This window comes from Gossypium hirsutum, chromosome A01 (genome assembly GCF_007990345.1).
Source record: "Gossypium hirsutum isolate 1008001.06 chromosome A01, Gossypium_hirsutum_v2.1, whole genome shotgun sequence".
Lineage (NCBI taxonomy): Eukaryota > Viridiplantae > Streptophyta > Magnoliopsida > Malvales > Malvaceae > Gossypium > Gossypium hirsutum.
In genome coordinates, this window is record NC_053424.1 from 15,020,059 (window position 1) to 15,045,982 (window position 25,924).

Here is a 25,924-nt window from a genome sequence, read left to right on the forward strand (position 1 = left end):
ATTGTCTGCTATTTGGAAATAAAAGTGGTATCAAAGGATTCAAAACTTATACAGAAGAATTTGCATAAAATTTATAGTAGTATTATATTTACACATGTTGGAGGGAATAAGTTGTACGGTGAATTAAAGAAGATATGCTAAAGACTTGGAATGAGAACTAGTGATGATAACAGAGTGGAAATGGATAGAATTTCTACAGATTTTGAACTGGAATTATCTTTGTCCATGAAAAGGAAAGATTATATTTGAACAACAATCGAAGATAAGGTGAAGTCTGTATATTTTATTTCGGTATGAATGAAATTCTTACTTAATAATTATCTGAAATATGGGTTTTTGAGATCATCAGATTCATGGTATGGTAATTTTTATTATTTCTGATTAAAATACATGGTTTATATTCCGACTCTAGAACAAGTACAAGAAGTTCAGGATATGAAATAAAAGTTTACAGTATTGTATAAAATTCTGTATGATTGTTAATGTAGAATTTCATAGTATTTGATTAAATATGGTGAGAAAATAAATATACAAAGTTGTTTGATTCATGAAACCGAAGAAAAATGAAAGTGATTGGATTAGATTGAAATCAGTTTCTGACAGACAGAAATTATAAGTGGACTTGAAAAATCGAGACATCGAGTATTATGCTAATGATAAGGATTTGGTACTTCAAAAAGATACAGATCAGGTCTTCTACATGTTACCTCGACAGAAGATATTGAGATCCGAATTGATTTATTGTATGAAAAAGAAGAACCGATTGAGATATTAGATTGAAAGGTAAAGTCATCGTATTGAGGAAGTAACATGGGAACCGAAAGAAACAGTGAGATCTCTGTAACCCTATCTGCTTTGAGGAAAATTTCAAGGACGAAATTTATTTAGGGGGAAGAATTGTAATGAACCGAATTTTACCGATGCCGAAAAAGTGTATTTTCGAGTCTTTATTTCTGAAAAGTGGATTCGTAAATATTTATTTAAAAATATTTACGAAGTTAAGTGAATAGTCAATTAACGCTTAATTAGGAGAATTTAGCTTAATTAAGAATAATTATGTATAAGGATTAAATTGAATAAAGAGTAAAAGTTTAATTATAGAATAAAAAAAAGTGAAGGGACTAAATAGGCAAATAAGCCAAAAAGGGGTGACAAATGTATGGTTAAAATAAGTTAAATGTGTACAAATATAAATGGTACACATGTATTATATATGTGTATTTACTTAATATATAACTAAAATAATAATTAAAGTATATTATATTAATATAATATTGTAAAGTAATTAAAATAAAAGAAATAAAGAAATGAAATAAAGAAAAAGGAAAAAGAAGGTCACGAATGAAACAAGGAAAGAAAGAATGAAAAAAAAAAGGAAAAATTAGGGCTTTGAGGTTTCAAGCTTAATTGGTAAGTCAATTTCATCCCTTTTCTTGTAATTTTGATGTTTATGGAATCCTAGAGAAGAGTACTACAGGAATTATATCAAAAGTTAGGAAGTTAATAAATTTTTATGTGTTGATTAAGTTTAACAAATTAAAGAATTATGAGTTTTATAGATAGGAATTTAAGTTAGAAGTGGGAGAAAGATTAAATTATAAAGAGAAAGTTAAGCTTTGACATCGTAAGGACTAAGTTGAAAGAAATTCAGAATTTAAGTTTTATGTTGAATATGAAATGCTGGATTTTATTTTAAGTAAGTATAAAGATGAAAACTTAAGTTAATTTTGAAGAAAAAGAATGGTTATGGTGGAAGGACTAAATTGGAATTTATGGAAAAGTTACATGGAAATCTTAAGAATGTGATATTAATGACTTTGAATGAATGTAAATTTTTCCTTAGCTAACGTAGCACCGGAAATGTCATCGAAGAAGGGGAAAGAGAAAGTGGACGCGGATATCGAGTTAACTAGAGAATTACGGTTTGTATTTCTATAAATTGAACTTAATAGTTAATTGTTATGTTAATATTTGGATTGCTTGAGAATGGAAATGCTAAGGTAAAAATTATAATGTTTTATAATTTATTGAATTTGATTATTAATTGTTGTATCATGATTGATATGTGACAAGTAATTAAAGTATGAAATATTTGAATGTGTGATTATTGGAAAATGAATTAAAAGGTATGTTGTATTAAAATTGAGTTACATGTGAATTAATAAAGAAAGGTATTGAAATGAAGTGAAATTAAATTAGGAATGAAATTGAAAATTTGAAAGTTTACTGTATACCCTATTAACAGTGTCGGGCTAGTCGGATATAATTGGCATGCCATAGTATTGGAAGTGTTCAGGGATATTCCGACTGTGTGTCGATAAGACACTATATGTGTCGACTACTGTGACTGTTCCAGATTCGTTCCGAAGAGGTACTCCGTACCTGACTGTTACTGTTCCGGATTTGTTCCGATGAGGTACTTTGTGTACCGCTACTATTACTGTTAATGTTACTATTACCCTTACAGTGTATTCCAGCTTCGGCCGATGAAACACTGTATTCTATCCCCGATGTGTGGGTTGGATCCGTGTATTCGTCCAGGTCCGAGTCATGTTAATAGGGGTAATGAAAAGTATTAAAGACTATCTGCTATTGAATAATTGATTGTTACAAAATAAACGACTGATACTGAATAAATGAATATTACTGATTAACCGATTATTACTGTTGACTGATTGGTACTGAACAATAAAGATCAATTGGTTGTTACCAAAGAATATCGACTATTATTAAAATGAGATAGTACAGAATATTGAATGAAAGGTGAATAATCAAGGATATCAAAGAATGAATGTTATTAATTTATTATTTATTGACTGTTATGTCTAAAAATACTGCTTGATTGCATGACAGATGAAGATTACTGTATAGTAATGAAAGTATATTGTAGACCGATTAATAAGGTTTTAAAGCTAAATAATGAAGAGTTAATGGTTGAAGTATTAAGATTCTGAAGTAATGCTTGGAGTTTAAGAATACATGAATGTTGACTGCTAATGAAAGTAAATGTTATATTAATTGTTGAATGATGAAATGAAAGGTACAAATGGACAATGAAGGTAGATCGATTCAAATGGAAAGGTTTATATGTTATGAAATTAAGTTAAATGACTGAAGTATAGAGACTGTGAAGTTAAAGTTTAAAGCTCGAATGTATATATGAATGACGAGTATTATTATTTAGTGATTTACGAGTTTACTATGATTATTATATGACTTAAGTAAATGTTAAATTTCTTACACTATTCAGTAATTCTGTTTATAGAAATACCACTGAGTTACTCAGCGTACGGTTTGTTTCCGTGCGCAGTTTAGGTTAAAGACAGATCGTCAAATTAGCATCTTAAGCTGATCTCGAACTCAAAAAGGTAAAGCATGTTAATTATCGGTAGTGGCATGTACCTAGGATGTATTAAGTGTGTCATATTGAATCGTGATTGTAATAGTGAAATAAGTAAATTGATAATTGATAATGATACGTGATAAGTGTTTAAAAGTTAAGTATTGGATAATATATAAAATGCGTTTGGATTGGTATTTGTATTGGTTGTGGATTGAAATTTACAAGATTGGTAAAATTTTTAAAATACAAGGTTCATTTTGAGTTCAGATAGTTTGTCACACGAGCGTGTGCCTTGGTTGTCACGGCCGTGTCTTAAATTTAGTTTAGTACACGGATAGGCCACACGGACGTGTTCTGTGACCGTGTTAAAAAGTCAGTGCTGCACACGGGCTGAGGACACGGGCGTGTCCCAAGCCACACGGGCATGTTAATTTAGCCACACGGGCGTGTTGTATTGTTCATAAAGAAATTGTACGAAAAATTTTCTAAGCCTACGATCGAACCCCGATTGGATTTAAATGTATGTAGTAAACATTGTGGGCCTATTAAGGATTTAATAAGATTCATATCATGTAACATTACTCAAATATTTCCGTTTCAGGTGTTAAAGGACTGTAAAGACCGGTAATGCTCTGTAATCCTGTTCTGGCGACAGGACGGGGTTTGGGGGTGTTACAACGATGAATCGTAAATGGACCGGACCAATGTGATTTTAGCTTACCTGGAAAGAACTTTAGTCTAGAATTAAATAACAAAACTCTCTGACCTGCTTCAAATTCTCAAACTCGAATGTGCTTGTCATGCCATCTCTTAAGCCTCTCCTTGAGTAATTTGGCATTTTCGTAGGAGAATAGCCGGATTTCCTCTAGCTCATTGAGCTGGAGCATCCGTTTCTCTTTAGCAAGCTTAGGATCCAAGTTAAGTTGTCGAAGAGCCCAGTAAACCTTGTGCTCTAACTCTAAGGGTAGATGACATGCTTTCCCAAAGACCAACCAATCGGGTGACATCCCTAAAGGTGTCTTGTATGCTGTTCGGTAAGCCTATAAAGCATCATCCAGCCTTTTAGACCAATCTCGTCGATTTGGGAAAACTACCTTCTCAAGTATGCCTTTGATCTCTTTATTTGCCAATTTAGCTTGCCTATTCGTCTGCGGATGGTAAGCTGTTGCAACCTTGTCTTTCACTCCGTGCTTGTCTAACAACCATTTTAACCACTTGTTCACAAAGTGGGACCCTTCATCACTAATGATAGCTTTTGGGGTTCCAAACCTTGTGAACACGTGTTTCAGCAAGAACTTAATTACAACCCTAGTATCGTTTGTCGGATAAGCTTCAGCCTCGACCCATTTGGACACATAGTCTACTGCTACTAATATATACTTGTGACCAAAAGACGGAGGGAAAGGACCAAGAAAGTCAATACCTATAACGACCCAAAATCCGTGGGCACCAGAAAAGTGTGTTATCGGGCCTCCGTCTTAGTGAAATAAGTTCGAAAATAATTATTAAAATTATTTATGAGCCTAGTGGTGTGTCTAATTAGGTTTTAATTAAATAAATTTAGCTTAATTTGGAGTAATTAGCAAAAAGAATTAAATTGAATAAGAGGTAAAAGTTTAATTCTAAAACAATAGAAAGTAAAAAGGGCCAAAATGGCAAATATGCCAATAAGTAATGGTTGAGGCAGCATAAATGTATTAAAAATCTAAGATTTTATTTAGATTATATATATTATATAATATTGTATAATTGATTATTATAATTATTAATTGTTATGGTTTTATATTATTATTAGTATTATTATTAAATAAATTAAATAGTAGAGAATTGTATGGTAATAAAAATATTGGTATATTTGTAATAAATAGATACATGTGTACTTGTTATAAAATAATTTGTTTACTTAATATTAAAGTAATAGATAATTAGATTAAATTAAATTATTGATAATTAAATAATTATATCATAAGATTTTTTTTATATGTTAAATACAGTATGATTATGACAAGTGTAAGGTGATAAAAATATACATATGTAATGATAATATTTATACAATTATAATATTTTATTTAAATTAGTAGATATTTATTATTTATTATTATTATAATTAAGAGATATTTATTAATTAAATAATATAATTAAATAAAATTATGACAAATGTAGGGTGGTGATATTGGACAAATGTAAAACATGTGTGTGTACAATTGTTATATATATAATTGCTATTAAATAGATATTTATTAATTAAATATAATATAAATTAAATAAAGTAAAAAAAAAAGAGATAAAGCATAAAATAAATAGAAACCAAACAAACAGAATAGAAAACAGAAGCATTCGAAAACAGGGGAGAAAAAGAGAATGAAAGAGAAAAAGGAAAAACTGTAGATTTGAAGCTTGAAACTTTGATTGGTAAGTCAATTAAGTCCTTTTTAGTTAATTTTGATGTTTTAGAAGCTTTAGAACAAAGTTTTGTTGAAATTAAGTTAACGTTTTGAAAGTTTTTAGGTTCTTGAACATAGTTCATGTTGAGAAAAATAATGAATTCGGGATTTAATTGAATGAATTTTAAGTTAGAATTGAATAAAGGATTGAATTGTAAACTAAGCTATAAGTTTTGAGTTTTAGGGATTAAATTGAAATAAATTCGAAATTATGAAAATATGATCAAAATTAAATAGTTAGATGTGAGTTTGGCAAGAAATTGAGTAGCAAAAAGGTATGAATTGAGAAAGAAAAATTTATAGGTTTAGTTGGGATTAAATTGGAATTAAAGTAAAAGTTAGATAAAAATTTCAGCATTTAAATTGTATTATGCTAATAATTATGAAATTATTTTAATTGTTCGTAGCTAATATCGAGCCTGAAGCATCAGCCCAAAAAGGAAAAGGAAAGATCGTCGACGATCAAATCTGAAGAGAATTCTGGTTTGTATCACTATAACTCAAGCTTTATAATTAATGTGTTTAATTTAATATGAATGTATGGTAAGTATTTTAAGGTAAGCATTTAATGAACTAATAAAATTTGTGATTGGGTATTAAAATTGAGATTGATACTGAACTGAATTATGGGATACTGAATATTGTTTTGAATATCGAATTGAACTGTGAAATTACTGAATAATATTACGTATATTGCGTTGAACTGTAAAATTTCTAATGAAGTGAATTACTGTATTACTGTGAAAATTGATCAATATAATAAATTATAATTAATATTGAATCGAAATGAAAATTGTACTGAAAAATGATTTAAATACCCTATTAACTAGTCGGGCTAGTCGGATATAGTTGGCATGCCATAGGATATGGAAGAGTACGGGTTTTTGCTGGCTTACTGATCAGGCATTTATGTGCCGACTACTATTACTGTTACCATTATTGTTACCGATTCGACACTTTGTGTGTCGAATACTGTTACCGTTACTGTTTCGGATTTGTTCCGATGAGGTACTCAGTGTACCGTACTATTACTGTTACTGTTCCGGCTTCGGCCGATGAAGCACTGTATGCCGTACTGGTGTGTTGGTTGGAATCCATGTATCCGCCGAGTCCGAGTTAAGTTAATAGGGACAAATGAAATAAATCTACTGATAAAACTAAATTTGAATGATATGGCATATGTGAAAGTTGAGAATTGAAATAAAGAAATAAGAATGGTATATATATAATCGAATGACAACATAAAAAGATTAAATTGTTCATTAAGTGATGATAATTGTAATGTAAAAGTATGTGTGTGATTGAATGTATTTAATTATAAACTAAATTATAGTGATACCATTGAGTATATGCATACTCAGCGTACGGTTGTTTCCGTGCGCAGGTTGTAGAAGTCAAGTACTGAACCAGCATCCAAAACCAGACCCGACTTCAGCAAACTTTTGGTGATGTATATTTTCTTTTGGTAATGTGGCATATACATAGGATGTGTATAAAGGTTATTATGTTTTGGATATAAATGGTTTTAAAATGTTAGTATTACAAGTCTAAGAATTATAATGAAAAAGTTTATCCATTTCAATTTAATTAGCACAATGATAAATTTAAATTAATATTATATTGATTAATTTGATTAGAAGGTAATTAGAATAGAAAATGAATGTGTGAAATAAATTGGTTGAATTGGTTATGTTTGAAATGGATATGGTTTTAATTGCAGGGGGTTTTATGTAAAAATAAGCAGAAATGCTGTCGAAATTTATAAAAAAAAAAAGTTGGAGTACTTAAACGAGTCCCGTTTCACTTAAATGTATGTTTTAGACTTTGAGAGTTCAATATAGGGATTTAGTAATTAAATTATGCTATGAATGTTATTTTATTTGTGAATTATTCATAAGTTGTCTGATACGTCCGGTAATGCCTCGTAATTCTATTCCGGCGATGGTTTGGGGTTAGGGGGTGTTACAATACCCCATACATCGAACAATTCTACCTCAATGATGTTTGTTCGAGGCATCTCATTCCTGTTGGTGATATTTCCAACCCTTTGACATCGGTCACAACTCTTTACGTACGCGTATGCATCCTTAAATAGTGTTGGCCAAAAGAATCCGGCTTGCAATACTTTGGCTGACGTACGAGTACCTCCGAAGTGTCCCCTACTCGGAGCTGAGTGACAATGGTATAAAATCTTTTGTACTACATCTTCTACCACACATCTCCTGATCATCTGATCTGCACACCTTTTAAACAAATATGGCTCTTCCTAGAAATAGTACTTAACATCATGAAGAAACTTTCTCCTTTGTTGATAAGTCTTATCAATTTGCATCAAACCACAAGCTAAATAGTTAGCAATATCAGCAAACTAAGGGTTACTGTGGACATGACTTACCTTCAGTATGTGTTCATCTGGGAATGTTTCCTGAATCGGTATATTAGGAGAATTCCCTTCTTGCGGCTTCAATCTGGACAAATGATCTATTGCTTGGTTTTCTACTCCCTTTCGATCTTGAATTTCTAGATCAAACTCTTGAAGTAGAAGCACCCACTGGATCAATCTCGGCTTAGCATCTTTCTTGGCAAGTAAGTACTTGATTGCCGAGTAGTCCGTATAAACAGTTACTTTGGTACCTACAATATAAGATCGAAACTTGTTAAAAGCAAATACAATAGCTAGTAGCTCTTTTTTTGTTACCGTATAGTTCAGTTGAGCTCTTGTAAGAGTCCGGCTTGTATAGTAGATGAGATGAAAAACTTTGTTCCTTCGTTGGCCCATGACAGCTCCTATCGCAAAGTCGCTTGCGTCACACATTAATTCAAATGGCAAATCCCAGTCTGGTGTGACAATTATGGGTGCCGTAGCTAATCAACTCTTCAAATCCTTGAAAGCCTTTAAGCATGCATCATCGAACTTGAATGTCGTGTGCTTCTCCAATAATTTGCATAAGGGTTTAGCAATTTTGGAGAAGTCCTTGATAAATCTTCGATAGAATCCGACATGACCCAAGAAGCTCCTAACACCCTTTACAGATGTTGGAGGTGGAATCTTCTCAATAACATCTACCTTTTCTTTGTCTACCTCGATTCCATGTCTCGTTATCCGATGCCCTAGAACAATTCCTTCTCGTACCATGAAATGACACTTTTCCCAGTTAAGTACTAGGTTTGTTTCCTCGCATCGTCTTAGTACCTTAGATAGATTGGCTAAGCAATCATCGTAAGTATCTCCGAACACTAAAAAGTCATCCATAAAAACTTCCAAGTATTTTTCAACCATGTCAGTAAAAATAGACATCATACATCTTTGAAATGTAGCAGGTGCATTACATAAACCAAATGGCATGCGTCTAAATGCAAATGTACCGTACGGGCAGGTGAACGTTGTCTTGTACTGATCTTCTGGTGCTACTGTAATCTGATTATACCCCAAGTATCCATCGAGAAAACAGTAATAGTCTCGCCTCGAGAGTCTATCCAGCATCTGGTCCAAGAACGGTAAAAGGAAGTGATCTTTCCTAGTCGCCTTGTTCAGTTTCCAGTAATCGATGCAAATCCTCCATCCTGTAACTTTTCTAGTTGGTATCAACACATTGTTCTCATTTTTTACAACTATGATACCTCCCTTCTTTGGCACGCACTGGACCGGACTTACCCATGAACTGTTTGAGGTGGGATAAATGATACCTGCATCTAACCACTTGATAATCTCTTTTTTCACCACATCCTTCATGATGGGGTTCAGTCTTCGTTGTCCATCAATCGTCCCCTTTTCGCCATTTTCTAGGATAATCTTGTGCATACATATAGTTGGACTAATACTACGGATATCGGCTATGGTCCATCCGATAGCCTTCTTGAATTGTTTCAACACCAAGATGAGTTTTTCTTCTTGCTCAGTAGTTAATTCTACTGAAACAATCACAGGCAAAGTAGACGTGTTACCTAAATAAAAATATTTCAAATGTGAGGGTAGTACTTTCAGTTCTAATTTAGGTGGCTCCTTGATTGACGCTTTTGGTTGGGCATACTCCCTTTTCTCTAACTCCAAAGATTCAAAGCGAGATTACGGATTAAACCCCCTTTGATCAGCTTCTAACAAAGCTAAATATTCCTCCTCCTCTTCATCATTTGGAGGATCTGATGTCAGAATTTGTTCCAATGGATCTTCAACATAGTTGAGCTCCTTTTTCACTATTAAATCCTCTAAATCGAATAATGCAGAACAATTATCAATTGTGTCAGGAAATCACATAGACTTAAAAACATTAAATGTTACCTGATCATCCTGAACACGCATCGTAAGTTTGCCCTTCTGCACATCGATAAGGGTCTTTCCGGTTGCTAAGAATGGTCTTCCTAGGATAATCGGCACTTCTTTGTCTACTTCAAAATCTAGGATAACAAAATCAACAGGAAAGATAAATTTATCTACATGTACCATTACGTCCTCGATTTTTCCTTCTGGATGTGCTAAGGACCGATCTGCTAGTTGAAGTGTAACCGTAGTAGGTCTGACTTCATGTATTCCCAACTTTCTAAATATTGACATAGGCATCAAGTTTATACTTGTACTTAAATCACATAATGCCTTACCACAATATGTTGCTCCAATGTTGAAAGGTATGGTAAAACATCCAGGATCCTTCAGCTTTGAGGGTAGTTTGTCTTGAATATATGCATTGTATTCCTTCGTTAGAGCTACCGTCTCAAATTCTCTGAGTTTTCATTTTTTGGACAGGATATCCTTCATGAATTTGATGTAGTTTGGCATTTGCTCAAGTGCTTCAACCAACGGGATGTTGATGTGAAGTTGGTTGAGTTCGTCTAGAAATTTCTTGAATTGAATCTCCTGCTTTTGCTTTTGAAGTCTTTGAGGGTAGGGTGGTGGTGGTTTCTTTACTGAAACTGGTTGGTTCGTTTTCTGCGGTAATTTTGTATTTAACGGAGTTGTTAGTTGATCAGAATTAGCTGGTTCTAGAATTACCTTGTCGGGTTTTGCAGATTTTGGTTCTTGTGAAACTGAAATTTCAACACTCGGTTGAACTTTCTCTGAGTCTTGAGCATCAGCTGGCTCCTTTTCAACTTCGATAGTATTGGGCTCTACTGTCTTTCCGCTCCTCGATGTCAATGCTTTACAATGTTCCTTCCCCGGTTTCTTAGATTCTCTGTATCACTAGATAAAGCACCTTGTGGTCGGTTCTTGAATTCTGTAGCAAGCTGGCCCATTTGGTTTTCTAGATTCTTCAATGTAGCTGCTTGGCTTTGAATTAAGGCATCATTCTTCGCCATGTATGCCTTCAATAAACTCTCTAAGCTATTGGATGATTCAGCCTAAGCTGGTTTCTGAACTTGTTGGGAAAAACTAGGTAGCTGAGTTGGTCTAGGTTGGACGTTGTTGTTACTGGTTCCAGCCCCTTGGTTACTCCAGGAAAAATTCGGGTGGTTTCGCCACGATGAGTTGTAGAAGTTGGATTGCAGTCCTTGCCTTCCTCGATTTTGGTTCTAATTACCCATGTAATATACGGATTCGGGGTTTGATGGACATTCTTCGAACAAATGTCTCTCCCCACAATAAACACAGGCTATACCCTCAAATTGGTGAGGTGGTTGGGCTACAAAACTATTAGACTCATTAGAAGTAAGATTCTTAAGCATTGAGGAAATTGAAGATACCTGAGATGCGAGTGAAGTGAGAGCGTCCACTTCATGTATTTCAGCGACTCATCTTCCTGACGCGGCTCAATTGGTTGGCCATTGATAATTATTACTGGCGATCCTCTCGATGATTTCGTAAGCCTCATTATAAGACTTAGAAAGGAGAGCACTGTTAGCAGAAGCGTCCACTACCATCCTCGTCTGAACATTGAGACAATTATAAAATGTCTCAAGTTGGATGCAATGTGGGATTCCATGGTGAAGGCATTTCTGTAATAGCTCTCTGTATCATTCCCATGCCTCATACAAGGATTCATCATCCATTTGTTGGAAGGCAGTGATCTCGTTCCTCAACTTAGCATTCTTGCTAGGCGGGAAATACTTTATGAGAAATCTTTCAGCTAACTCTCGCCATGTAGAGATTAGTTTTGGTGGCAATGAATTCAACCAAGCTTGACCTCTGTCCCTTAGTGAGTACAGGAATAGCTTCAATCGTAATGCATCTTCGGTAACTCAAGCTAATTTGAAAGAGTCACTCACCTCCACTGTTTGAAGCATCTGGAACATGACTAGCTTCAGCTCGAATTGTTGTGCCTCGATTTCGGGTCTCCTAATGCCCGGATTAAGATTGTTAAATACTGGCACGACATATTGTCTTAAGGCTCTATCCCTATCGTTAGCAATAAGGATAAGATTTTAAGCAAGGTTTGCTCCATTTCCTTGATTCATATTCTCGAATTTCATTCTTTCAGTCCTTCTTTGATTCGCTTGTCTTCTTTGCTATCGAAAGGTTAGTTCTATCTCAGGGTCTACAGGGACTAAGTCAATAATCTGGTCAATACTCATAAACACCTGAATTATCAAAGAAAAAATAATTAAGTTAAAGATTAAACAGAAAAATAAACCAAAATGTATGACTAACAAATTCACAAATAATGACTTTTTTTAAAACAGTCCCCGACAACGGTGCCAAAAACTTGGAACGACAGAAAAATGTGCAAGTGTACACAATCGTAACAAGTAATAAAGCGAAAAGTAAATGTCGAGTTATCGTACCCACAGGGACTGTAAAAAGAATTACTTATGAAAGTATTTGTAAGACACTTGGGTGAGGTAAAAATAATTTGATTTTGAAAGATGATAAAAAACTATTTAAAAACTAAGTAAATAATTAAAATAACCAAAAGAGTTCTAGTGCACGATTTCAAATAAGATTTAATCAATGTAACATACTTGTGTTGGATTAATTATATTTCTTTAACTTAGAATTATTAAACTCATGTTTACATTGTTACGAATAAATTCACAACAACCCGATAATTTGCTAACTTATGAACAAATTTACATACAAGAATCCATCCATCTCTTGACATATCCCTATGTCAATTCAACCGACTAAATAGATTCTAGTAAGCAAACATGTTATTGCACATACATACTCATTAAATTGAACCAATCTCTTGCATATCCCTATGTCAATTCAACCGATTAATAAAATCTAATAAGCATATAAAAGACTATGTGAAGTAACAAGGCATCCCTACCTTGAAACAATTTAATCACAATAATTTTGCAAGTTATGCAAGGCAATAATATCGCCAGATACATTGCTAATTTAACCTTCAGCTACCTTAGTTGAATAAACATGCACTGATTAAGTACTGTGTCAATTAATTACAATTGCAATCCGTTTAAATAATTAATTCATTAGTTACCCCACAGTCGTAGCGTAAGAATAACTTAGGCATGATTTTACTTAATCAAGCATCTTACCGAGGCTTATAACAACATAAACACAATTTTAACAATTCAAGTAGGTAGAATATAATCAACCCAACACAAACATAATTTAAGCTGAATTGATTAAAATGACCATTTCAATGGCATAAATATTCATAACCATGTTCGTCAAAACAACAATAAAATTTAAAGAGATAGGGAACAAGAAGCAAATCCGTGTTTCTCCGTGGCTTGACTAGTTGCTCCACTCTTCGTACTTCGTTGGCCTTGGCTATCAAGGTGGCTTATGAACACCTAAATTGCTGCTCCAAATGGCTAATGAGAGCCTCTTTCCCAAGAGAAGAAATCGGCACTTGAACAAGAGGGAACGAAATGGAAAAAATGAGAGGAAAGTGAGAGAGGGAATAAGAGAATGATGTGAAGTGAGAGATGCTTTGAATGATCAGCAAGGGGTGGCCTTTATAGCTGATTGTTGCTGCTAAAAATAGAAAATTCCAGCAGCCAAAGAGCCCTCCCTTGGCCGGCCACACACATGGAAAAGTTGAGAGTTTCAACTTTGCTATTTTAAGCTTGGGGCAAATCTACAAAGCCATAAATTAAGGTGGGGTTTGAATAAAATTTAGAAGTCTTTTGAGGGCCTTTTTGCAAGCATATTTAATCATCTAAAATGCTGATTTGGGTCAGCATATGGACGGTTCTGGGCTACCCATTTAGTGGCTGGTTCGGTTCACTCAATTTGGTTCGACCAGTGCGGTTCAACTGGACCCTTTCTCCATAATTAATTAAAAATAATTTATTTAACCCAAATTAAATGGGGAATAAATTAAAATTAATTAAATTATGAATTAATACACATTTCTGGACCGTCTTAGGCTAGAAATTAAAGTGCCTCGATACTTCAAATTGCTTCTCGATTTTGTGCTTTCAACAGTCTCAGCTGAGTCAATTTTCGCCCTTTGCGTGAATCTGTCGAAAATAGTCAAAATTAATCAAAATTAAGTATAAAATTAAATAAATTCACCATTTTCATATTTTTAACATGATTTATAATATTTAATTATTTTTCGACAAGAATTTAACCGGATTTGCATGAATTTAAGAAAAATTTGGTATGAAAAAGTATATATAAATTTTTGTGTTTCCAGAAACCAAGGAGGAGTGTTAGAAAGTGGCCTTCCATGTAGCTCCTACACCAGCAAGCAGTCCAAGCAGTTCATGCCAAGGTTGCAAGCTGTCGAGGCAAGTGCTGTTGTTCATCTTTGTTTCATTTTGTTTCTTTGGTTAATGTAATGAATTCTAGTTTAGTTAGAACTATGTTTGTTTGATGATTGATGTAATTAGGTGGTGATTGAGTTGATAAATCAGCTTTGTTCATTTGTACAAGTTATTTACCTATTTTCCATGTAATTAGTGGCATTAGATAAGCATTAGGTGAAAATTTTGACTTTTTTGCTCAGTCAATGACTGATAAATTTAATGGCAATATGCCAATGTTCTCTCTTAATGAAATCCATCTGATTTTATTCATATATGCTCCATTGTTTTCTTGTTTTTTTGTTCTGTTCTTGTTCTCAAGCAAATTTCTTCACCAAGTCACGAGGCTTGTTGAACAAGTTTCCTGTTCTGCTTGCTGAGCTTTGTTCTAAACACCAACAAGAACAACTGGTTAACCCAAAAGTAAACTTAAATCTTTGCTGAAAATTCTAATAAACTTGCACCTTGCATCTCTATGACCAAAATATAAATCTAATAAAGCCCAATCAAAATCATCATCAACATCAACATAACAACAAACAAACAAACCCGACCGAATTTAGGAAAACAAAAGTTTATCACAACGTTCAAGCGTTGACAGCATTATTGAATTGCTCAAACCAGCTTAGCTTTGGAGGATGATCACCTTCTTCGTCTTCGAGCTTCAAACAAGGTCACGAACCATTTGGGCTTACCGGTTGTTGAAGTTAGTTCCCATGCAGCCCATGCAGATTCAAGCACGTGAAAATTAATGCACTTATGTTATCCGAGTAAAGTATGTGCAAGAATTCATACACACAAGTTACCCGGGTAAAATACATGCAACTGAAGGGGTTGATGCTTCTTTTCCGTCTCAGTTACATTTTGTTACCGTTTAACTATGCTTTTGTAATCTAGTTCATTTTGAACTTAGTTTAGTTTATGTTTGATGTAATTTGATGGTGATAGAGCTGATCACCAGCTTTGTTTATGTTTGCAAGCAAAATCACCTAGTCCCTATGTAACTAGTGGAGTTAGGTAGTGTTTAGGTAAAGGATTTGTTAATCTTTTGACCAGCCAAATGACTGGTATATGTAATGGCTTTAAGCCAATGTTTCAAATGAATGAAATCATCAGATTTTCTTCCATATGCTCCATCTTTCTTTGCCTTCTAAAAACTTCTAAGTTCTGTTCTTCATTCTTGACAGTAGCTAAAAGCTTGAACTTCAAGCATTTTTCCTTCATATTTTATCCGGGTATAATACATTGCTGCTGGTGCTCTGTTTACAACTCTTACTTTACCCGGTTAAAGTACACTCAAACTCCAACAATTGGTATCAATAGCTTTCATCTTAGAGGACCTGTTGTTGAAAATTAAGTGGCTTCATCAGGCTTTTCTCCTGCTGCACCACCAGTCTTTAATGTTGAAGGGTTCCACATATGGCAGGTTAAGATGAGGACTTACCTGCAGGCCTTCGATCTGTGGGAAGTTGTCAACACAGATGCTGAGCCAGCTCCACTCAGGGCCAACCCAACAGTGGCTCAAATCAGACAACATGCAGATGAGAGGACCAAAAGGCACAAGGCCATGTCATGCATTCAAAACTGTGTTTCTGATGTTATTTTCACCAGAATCATGGCTTGTGAGACTCCCAAGCAGGCCTGGGACAAGCTCAAGGAGGAGTTCCAAGGCACTGAAAGAACTAGGCAGCAACAGTTACTAAACTTGAGAAGAGACTTTGAAAATCTCAAAATGAAGAAAGAAGAGACAGTGAAGCAGTACTCAGACAGGATAATGGCTGTGGTCAACAGCATAAGATTGCTAGGAGAACAGTTCAATGAGGCAAGAATTGTGGAGAAGGTGCTTTCAACATTGCCTGGAAGATATAAGGCAAAGATCTCATCCTTGGAGGATTCAAGAGACCTGGCAACCATCTCTCTAACAGAGCTCATTAATGCTCTTTATGCTCAGGAACAAAGGAGAGCCAGTAGAATGGAGGAGCACCAGGAGGGAGCTTTTCAAGCCAAAGTTAAAGCAACCTCAACTACCACTGCCTATAAGGGCAAGAAGAACTGGAAAAACAGGACTAAGCCTAATGCTGCAAGAGGAGGAGATCGAGTCTGCAGATTTTGCAAAAGACCTGGTCATCCAGAGGCCAGATGCTGGTTCAGACCAGATGCTGTGTGTCAACACTGCAAAAAGAAAGGCCATATTGAAAGGGTCTGCAAAGAAAAAGGTAGACCTGGCCAAAACCAACAATACAAGGCTGAAGCTCGGGTAGCTAAAGAAGGCAGTGATAATGAGGAGCAAGTCTTTGCAGTCTCCTACTCAGCTGCTCAGAAGAAAGACTCAAATGGTTGGCTCCTTGACAGTGGCTGCACCAACCATATGTCACCAGATGCAGCTATTTTCAAGTCCTTAGACAGAAGCTGTAAAACACAAGTTAAAGTTGGCAATGGCCACTTTATCATGGCAGAAGGAAAGGGAGATGTGGTTATTCACACTCCAACAGGTAACAAAATCATTTCAAATGTTTTGTTAGTTCCTGAAATTGACAGAAACCTATTAAGTATAGCTCAGTTAGTTGAAAAAGGCTATACAGTGGTGTTCAAAGGAAATGAATGTCAGATTAGTGATCCAAGTAGATCCATGCTCATGTCAGTAGCCATGACAGAAAAGAGCTTTGTTGTGGACTGGAATAAAGGCTTTGATAATGCCTAAGTTGTTTCTTCTGAAGACTCCAAGCTTTGGCACCAAAGGCTTGGGCATGCCAACTTCAGATCGATGACTCAGATGATCAGTGAAGACTTGGTTGAAAACTTCACCAACTCTGTTGAAGAAGAAGAGGTATGTGAAGTCTGTCAATTGGGAAAACAAGCAAGATTGTCATTTCCTACAAATCAAGCATGGAGAGCCTCTGAGAAGCTGCAGCTTGTACACACAGATGTGTGTGGTCCTATGAAGACTGAATCTTTAAATGGAAGCAGATACTTTATTTTATTTATTGATGATTACTCGAGGTATTGTTGGGCATACTTTCACCGGAGTAAGTATGAAGTACTCTCAATATTCCAGAAATTTAAAGTTGCAGCAGAAACTGAAACAGGCTGTAAACTCAAGACCCTTAGGTCTGATAATGGAACAGAGTATACTTCATCCGGGTTTAATATCTTCTGTGATGAAGCTGGCATTAGACACCAGCTCACCAACACTTATACACCTCAACAAAATGGTGTAAGTGAAAGGAAGAACAGGAGCTTGATGAATATGGCCAGATGCTTATTGTTTGAGAAAAATTTGCCTAAGACCATATGGGCTGAAGCTGTCAACACTGCTGTCTACATTCAGAATAGGCTTCCAACCAAAGCCCTTGCTCACAAGACACCTTTTGAAGCCTGGTTCGGGTTCAAGCCATCATTGGCTCATATGAAAGTCTTTGGTTGCCTATGTTACAGCCAAATACCAGCTGTAAAGAGGGATAAGTTATCCAAAAGAGCTGTTCCTGGTATTTTAGCCGGGTATAGTATGGTTAAGAAGGGCTACAGGATTTTGGACCTTTTAACAAACAAAATTCATGTAAGCAAAGATGTGATCTTCGATGAAAAAGGATGCTGGAATTGGGAAAAGAATGAGCCAGAGGCTGTTTCTGAAGAGCTGATGGCTGATCATGCTGAACCTAATCTAGTTAGTCCTGAAATGGACATTGATGACATGCCAGTCAGAGGCACTAGACCTTTGGCTGAAATTTATGAAAGAGCACAAGTTGCCATAGTGGAGCCATGCAATTTTGAAGAAGCTGAAACCTTGAAGTTGAAAGGCTATACCGATAGTGACTGGGCTGGTTCAAGTGATGATATGAAAAGCACCTCTGGATATGCTTTTACCCTTGGCTCAACCATGTTTTGTTGGAGCTCAAAGAAATAATTGATTGTGGCTCAATCAACAGCAGAAGCTGAATATGTTGCAGTTGCAAATGCTGTAAATCAAGCCATATGGCTGAGAAAAATTCTAGCTGATCTTAACCTACATCAAAGGGAAGCAACAGAGATCTTTTGTGACAACAAGTCTGCTGTTGCAATTGCAAAGAATCCTGTCTTCCATGGCAGAACGAAGCACTTCAGCATCAAGTTACATGTGATAAGGGAGATGGAACAAGCTCCAGAGGTGGATCTGATTCATTGCAATTCAGAGGAACAAGTTGTTGATATCTTCACAAAGGCCCTTGGTGTGTCAAGGTTTATAAAACTGAGAAAGCAGCTAGGTGTTACAAGCATGGAAACTAAGGAGGAGTGTTGAAGTTAGTTCCCATGCAGCCCATGCAGATTCAAGCACGTGAAAATTAATGTACTTATGTTATCCGGGTAAAGTATGTGCAAGAATTCATACATACAAGTTACCCGGGTAAAATACATGCAACTGAAGGGGTTGATGCTTCTTTTCCGTCTCAGTTACATTTTGTTACCGTTTAACTATGCTTTTGTAATCTAGTTCATTTTGAACTTAGTTTAGTTTATGTTTGATGTAATTTGATGGTGATAGAGCTGATCACCAGCTTTGTTTATGTTTGCAAGCAAAATCACCTAGTCCCTATGTAATTAGTGGAGTTAGGTAGTGTTTAGGTAAAGGATTTGTTAATCTTTTGACCAGCCAAATGACTGGTACATGTAATGGCTTTAAGCCAATGTTTCAAATGAATGAAATCATCAGATTTTCTTCCATATGCTCCATCTTTCTTTGCCTTCTAAAAAATTCTAAGTTCTGTTCTTCATTCTTGACAGTAGCTAAAAGCTTGAACTTCAAGCATTTTTCCTTCATATTTTATTCGGGTATAATACGTTGCTGCTGGTGCTCTGTTTGCAACTCTTACTTTACTCGGTTAAAGTACACTCAAACTCCAACACCGGTTCTAAGACAACCACATCCCATTGCCGCTCTAAATATGAATCCAAATCCATAACCGATCGCAACAACTTTCCACCCAAATTCAAGCTTTGAGCCATCGTCTTCGTGAGAGTTCATCCACGGTGCAGGAGGTGGTTTTCCTAACACGTTGTTGTTGCATCCTCTAGAGAGTGGAACGCCACATAATCCCAGATTTCCTTGGTACGAACCATATTCAAAAGTGTTGAACTGCTTGCCTTTTGGTATGGGTCCAACAAGTTGATTACATGAAACGTTGAAGGAGGAAAGGAAGGTCAAATCTAGCAATCCCGTTGGAATTTGCCCACTCAACTTATTGGACGAAAGATCCAACCATTCAAGCCTAGTCATGTTTCTAAGTGAAGATGGTATATGCCCAACGAGATTGTTATGAGAAAGACTGAGACCTCGTAGCGAACTAAGCTCTCCGATGTCTCTTGGAATCTGTCCTTCAAAGTTGTTGCATGAGAGATCAATGCTTGTGAAAATAGTTAAAATCTTCACCAATTCAATCTCAAACCCTTTAACAGCTATAGCAACAGAATAATCATATACAAGTAATTTCTTTCCCCCATGTATGTCACACCTTTGCCATCGTCAATAATATTGATCATTCTTTTGAAATTTTTTATGTAACCGGTTGGCAGAGGGACAAAAAAGTTGTTGCAGGAGAGATCAACTATTCGCAATTTCAGAAGAGACCGAGGACTCGTAGCAGCCGTTATTGGACCATGGAATCTGTTGGAACGGAGTACAAGAACTTGCAACTCTGATAATGCCTCGATCCAATAAGGAAAGCTATCATTTACCATGTTGTTGCGAGCATCTAGAACTTGCAGCTCTTTGCAGTTGGTGATTGAAGGTGTCAACGGCCCTTCCAAATGATTGCTATTCAAGTTCAGATTCTTTAAAGCACATCCCTTAGCAAAAATCGAGTAATGGCTCCATGGAGCTTATTCATCTTCAAGTTCAACGATGAAAGACTCTGGCTAAAGCTTCCGATGCATTGTGGGATGATTCCACTGAAATCATTATAAGACAAATCGAGAATCTCAATAAACTTCATATTGCAAATACCAGACAACGTTCCGACTAAACTATTGTTTGAGACTGATAGGAATCTGATGTTAGGGGGTAATTTTGGGAGATCACCTTCAATAAAATTGGAGTGGAGGTCAAATACGTCAAGCTTTTTGAGATTTTGAAGCTCTGAGAACATGTTCAAACTTATTGTACCGTTTAGCTCATTCGACGATAAATCAAGGGAAGTGAGGTCCACAAGTTTAGAAATTGAGCTTGGAATAGGACCACGAAAGCTGTTATCTTTCAATATTATTTTAATTAGAAGTCTGTTTTGGAATTCACTGATATGACCATTGAATTGATTGTTTCCAAGATTTAAATAAAGTAAACGAGGAATGGTATAAAGCCAAGATGGTGTTGTACCACTGAGTAAATTATTAGATAAATCAAGAAGGGCTAGATTTGGAAATGCATTTTGGTTATCAGGAAGAAAGCCCTCTAATTGGTTATCATTAAGGGTAAGAATGCTCAGTTTTGCGGGGTTTGTAAGTGAAGATGGAATCTTACCACTAAAATAGTTAAATGAAAGGTATAAGGAGTCTAGCTGAGATAGATTTCCTAGTGATCGAGGAATTGATCCAGAGAAGTTACTAAACAATAGAGCCAAAACCATTAAAGACTTTAAATCGCCAAATTATTTGAGGCAATTCTCCAGAAAAAGACGCTTCGGATGCACTCAAACTAACAAGGGGACTGCTCCAATTGGATTTTGGAAACTGACCAGTGAGTTTAGGGTTTTCATCCAATCTCAGGTACTCGATGTTGGGAAGTTTGAAAATGTTGTCTGGCAATTTTCCCCGCAAATGACAACCAAAAAGACTAAGAGATGTGAGAGAGTAAGAAAGATTGACGAAGGAATTAGGATCAATGGATGACATGTCTATTCCATCCAAATAAATCTCCCTTACCTTTGTCAAGTTCCGCACTATTTCGTTTACAGCGAATTTTTCAAGTTTCAAAATTGGTCCAGGCGCTTGAAAGCCAATGAGATCCGTAGTTGGACGGTAGGAAAGATGCAGTGAAACTAAATTGGAGAGATAGGAGATTTCGTAGGGAACAAGACCTGAAAACCATGAATAGGAAAGGTCAAGATGTGTTGAGCTTGGAAAGCGACCGAAGTTGGAGGAAATTTCGGATTTCCTGAAATCATTGAAGGATAAATCCAGCCTCTGCAAACTTGAAAGGAGGAAAAAGGTGGTGTTGGAAGGGAATGTGCTAGAAAGGCAACTGCAACTGAGGTCAAGGCTGATGACTTCACCGGTGATGTTGTCACAACTCACTCCATCCCATAAGCAACAATCTATACCCTTCTTCAATGAGGTGGTCTTAGCCTTAGGATTAGAATATTCACAATTTTTAGATGCAGTTTGGTTAATGGAAAAGTGGGTTTTGAATTGGAGCAAGGCAGCACTTTGGTTAGGAGAGCACAAATGTGTTGGTGAAGGAGAAGAACATAAAACTGATACGAAATGGGAACAAAGTAATAGACAGAAGGTAGGGGAATGGTATCCCATCATGGTAATTCCAGGGACGTATAATGCGATGGTTAAGAGTATTAAGACCGATGAGCATGAATATTTATAATAGTAAGTCTTCAAATTTGTATAAAAAGTAATTAAAAATAAAAAAGAAAAGAAAAGTCAAATGAAGAAACAATAATAGTAGAAGAAGGTTGACTATTGTTGGGCAACAAAGTGTTGAGAAAGGATAGACAACACACATTTGGTCTGTTTTCAGATACCTCAATTGCAAGTCGATATATAAATTCACCAGAAAAAACAAGATGTAATATAGGAAATCACATTTTTTACGCTAAAAACTTGTACAACAAAATTACTACTCAATACTCAAAAGCAAAAATTAGTCACTTATTCTTTTAAAATTTTTTTAATATTATACATGTCTGTTTTATGATTTATATTTAGAATTTGTGGTTATTCCTTTTCAATAATATTATTTCTACTTTTCTTTATAGTTGTTGAATGATAATGAAATTCATTAATGAGCAAGAAAAGAATTATGGCAAAAGACGAGGGGAAGAAAAGAGTGGTAGGGTGTGGTCAATGTTGTCGGCTTTGTATAGTATTGGAGCCAGCATTTCCATCCATTATTTTTTACAATATGATTTTTGGGTATTAAATAGTACATAAGCAATTAAGCATCAAATAATAAACAAAGATTGTGTACTTGACTAAAAAGTTTAAATCTAATAGTATATAATGTTGGTATATTTTTAAATATTTATAGTATTTTAATAATTATGTAATTAATTAAAAGATAAATTTTTTGGTCATTGGTCAAAAGTTATATCATTTGATTTTTAAAAAAGAATTATAACTATTCAAACAATATTATTTGAATAGTTATAAAATTAAATGAATAATAATAATTATTTTTTTATTCATAAAGACTCCTATTGAAAGATGTCTCTATGAAGAGACATGAAAATTCTTATAAATAGGAATAAGATTTCATTTGGAAATCATACCAACAAGTTCTAAAAGTTCTTCTATCCTTCCTCATTTTCTAATATTATCAGATTATTCTATAAAGAGTTACTGCAGAAATTCTTTGTAGAAATTGAGTTTCTTGTTATATTACTTAATGCTTAGTGGACTATTCTCGTCAGTGCAAAATGCAAATAGTCATTAGCTTCATTGTATCCTCGAGGTTAATTTGTTTGGAACTCATTTGCACACCGAAGATAGATTGGGGCGAATATAACCTTAAAGATAGTGGCTTAATACATGCCTTGGAGCCTTGTCCTATTTCTTCTTTTTCTGTTCGAGATTTTCCTCACAGAAGATTTGTACTAACAATTTTAAGGTTATATTTCATGGTGACTACAACAACACATGAAAGTGGAACACTAAGGGAATTGCCCGCCAACTTTGTCAAACGTGATCGGTTAGATAGTGACAATTTCCGACGAAGGCAGAAAAAGATGCACTTCTTATTATCAACTTTGATGATTGCTTATGTTTTAAACACTCCAAGACCTGAAGAGAATGAAAACAAATTTGTTGTTGCAACCCGAGAAAGGCAAAAATGGGACAATGATGATTACATGTGCACGGGCCATATATTGAATGGTTTATCTGATGGTTTGTTCGACACCTACCAAAATAAGGTCACCGCTAAAGAATTATGGGACAAATTGGAAACAAGATACAATACCAAAGATGTTACAAATAAGTAATTTCTTGTCAGTCGTTTCAATAATTATGAAATGGTTGATAGCCGTTCTGTTATGTAACAATTTCATGATATTGAAAAGACGTTGAATCAATTTAAGCAATATGATATAAAAATGGATAAAATGATTGTTGTATCCTCCATAATAGACAAACTTCATCCATCTTGGAAAGACTTTAAAAGAAATCTAAAACATAATAAAGAGGAAATATCTCTTGAGACTTTGGCAAATCATCTTCGTATTGAAGAAGAATATCGAAAGCAAGATCAGAATCTAAATTCTGAAAATGCCAAAGTGCATGTGGCGGAGGAAGTACAGACTACTAAACCATTCAAGAGAAAGTTCAAACAAACTGATAAAGCACCTAAGTTCAAAAAGAAACAAAAGAGCTCATGCTATCATTGTGATAAGCTAGGACATTTCATGAATGAATGTCGATTTTTAGAGAAGAAATTATCTTCTAAGGCTGATAATAATGAAAAGTTCGTTGCAATGATATCTGAAATTAATATGGCATAAGGTGATAATACATGGTGGATTGATACCGAAGAAACCAAACATGTGTATAAAGACAAAAGCATGTTCACAAAGTTCACACAATGTGAAAATGACAATGTCTTGTACATGGGAAATTTTTCCACCACAGCAATCAAAGGCAAAGTGTCTGTTGAACTACAATTCACTTCTAGAAAAGTTTTAACCTTAAATGATGTATATTATGTACCAGAAGTTAGGAAGAATTTAGTGTCTAGAAGTCTGTTGAATAAGTTTGGTTTCAAACTAGTTTTTGAGGGAGATAAATTTATCTCGTCTAAGGGAGGAATTTTTGTAGGGAAAGGGTATATGTATGAGAGTATGTTTAAACTTAATATTATTAATAATAATAAAAATACTATTTCTGCTTATATGGTTGAATCTTTTTATTTATGGCATTATAGATTAGGTTATTTGAATTATAAAAAATTGAATGACATGTATAAGTTAGATTTAATTCTACTTTTAATAATAATATTGAAAAATACAATGCATGTATGTTGACTAAAATACAAGAAACCCTTTCCCTAAGGTTAAAAGGAAAACAAAATTGCTTGGTTTGATACTTAGTGATTTATGTAACATGCATAATACTCCTACATTAGGTGGAAAGAAATATTTTGTTACTTTTATTGATGATTGTTCTAGATATTGTTATGTATATTTATTGCATTCAAAAAATAAAGCGCTTGATAAATTTAAAGTTTATAAATCTGAAGTTGATCTTCAGTGTGAATTATTTATCAAGTGCTTAAGATCGGATAGAGGTGGAGAATACTATAATCCAAGTTATTTTGAATCCACTAGATTTATCCATCAAGTTTCATCCCCTTACACACCACAACAAAACAGTGTAACTGAAAGGAAAAATAGAGTCTTGACTGAAATGGTAAATTCCATGTTATCATATTCAGGTCATGGACAAGGTTTTTGGGGAGAAACTGTTCTAACAACTTGTCATATATTGAATAGAGTTACTAATAATGATACTAAAAGAACCCCCTATGAACAAAGGAAAAAAAGGAAATCAAACATTAATTATTTGAAGGTTTGGGGTTGTAGAGCTATTGTCAAAGTTCCAACACCTAAATGTAAAAAGTTAGGTGAAAGAGGAATTGAATGCATATTTATAGGATATGCACGTAATAGCAAGGCATATAGGTTCATGGTAATTGAAAAAAATTATTCAATTTCAATTAATACTATTATTCAATCAAGATATGTTATTTTTTATGAAAATAGATTTAATTCTATTTCAAGACAATTACAGCCACAACTATTGATTTATTCTTCATATGAGAATAAGATTACATTGGAATAAATTCATAATAATGATGAATCTTGTCAAGAATTAAGAAGAAGTAAGAGGATTAAAAAGGTAAAATATTTTGGACCAGATTTCATTATGTTTCTTGTAGAAGGAAAATGTGAAAGAATATGCAATAAGATACATTATTGTTATAAAGGTTAATTACACCAACAATCACCCAACTTTGGGGTAGCTGACAAAACAGTCACCTAGGTTTCATTTCAATCACTCAACTTTCAAAAAGTTACAAAACAGACCCTTTTACTGTTTTCCGTCACAGACGTCATGGAAAAGTGACATGGCAAGTAACGGCGTCCAATAGCAATCCAGCTGGCCGGTTAGTCTAACTTTATCAGTCTGTTGAAGCACTATTTTAGGGTTAGAAAAAAATAATAGAAGAAGAAGAGGAAGAGGAGGAGGAGGAGGAGGAGAAGAAGAAGAAGGAGAAGAAGAAAAATAGAGA

The 25,924-nt window shown here is 34.8% G+C and overlaps 2 protein-coding genes and 1 non-coding gene across 3 annotated transcripts; 1 reads left to right on the plus strand and 2 right to left on the minus strand.

The window, feature by feature from the left end:
* The first annotated feature begins 11,695 nt into the window (after positions 1 to 11,695).
* Positions 11,696 to 11,802, plus strand: LOC121207851 (small nucleolar RNA R71). Its single transcript, XR_005902965.1, has one exon. It is a non-coding gene; the product is annotated as a small nucleolar RNA R71 (small nucleolar RNA).
* Positions 11,803 to 19,306: 7,504 nt separating this feature from the next.
* On the minus strand, positions 19,307 to 20,151 carry LOC107917312 (receptor-like protein 54). Its single transcript, XM_016846676.1, has 2 exons — positions 19,977 to 20,151; positions 19,307 to 19,869 (listed from the first exon to the last, which is right to left on the minus strand). The coding sequence occupies exons 1-2, from the start codon at positions 20,149 to 20,151 to the stop codon at positions 19,307 to 19,309; spliced, it is 738 nt and encodes a 245-aa protein (XP_016702165.1).
* A 95-nt stretch (positions 20,152 to 20,246) lies between these two features.
* LOC107917311 (receptor-like protein Cf-9) lies at positions 20,247 to 21,936 on the minus strand. The gene is made up of 2 exons (XM_016846674.1): positions 21,014 to 21,936; positions 20,247 to 20,931 (listed from the first exon to the last, which is right to left on the minus strand). Exons 1-2 carry the CDS (start codon positions 21,934 to 21,936, stop codon positions 20,247 to 20,249), a joined length of 1,608 nt encoding a protein of 535 aa, XP_016702163.1.
* Between the last annotated feature and the right edge of the window lie 3,988 nt (positions 21,937 to 25,924).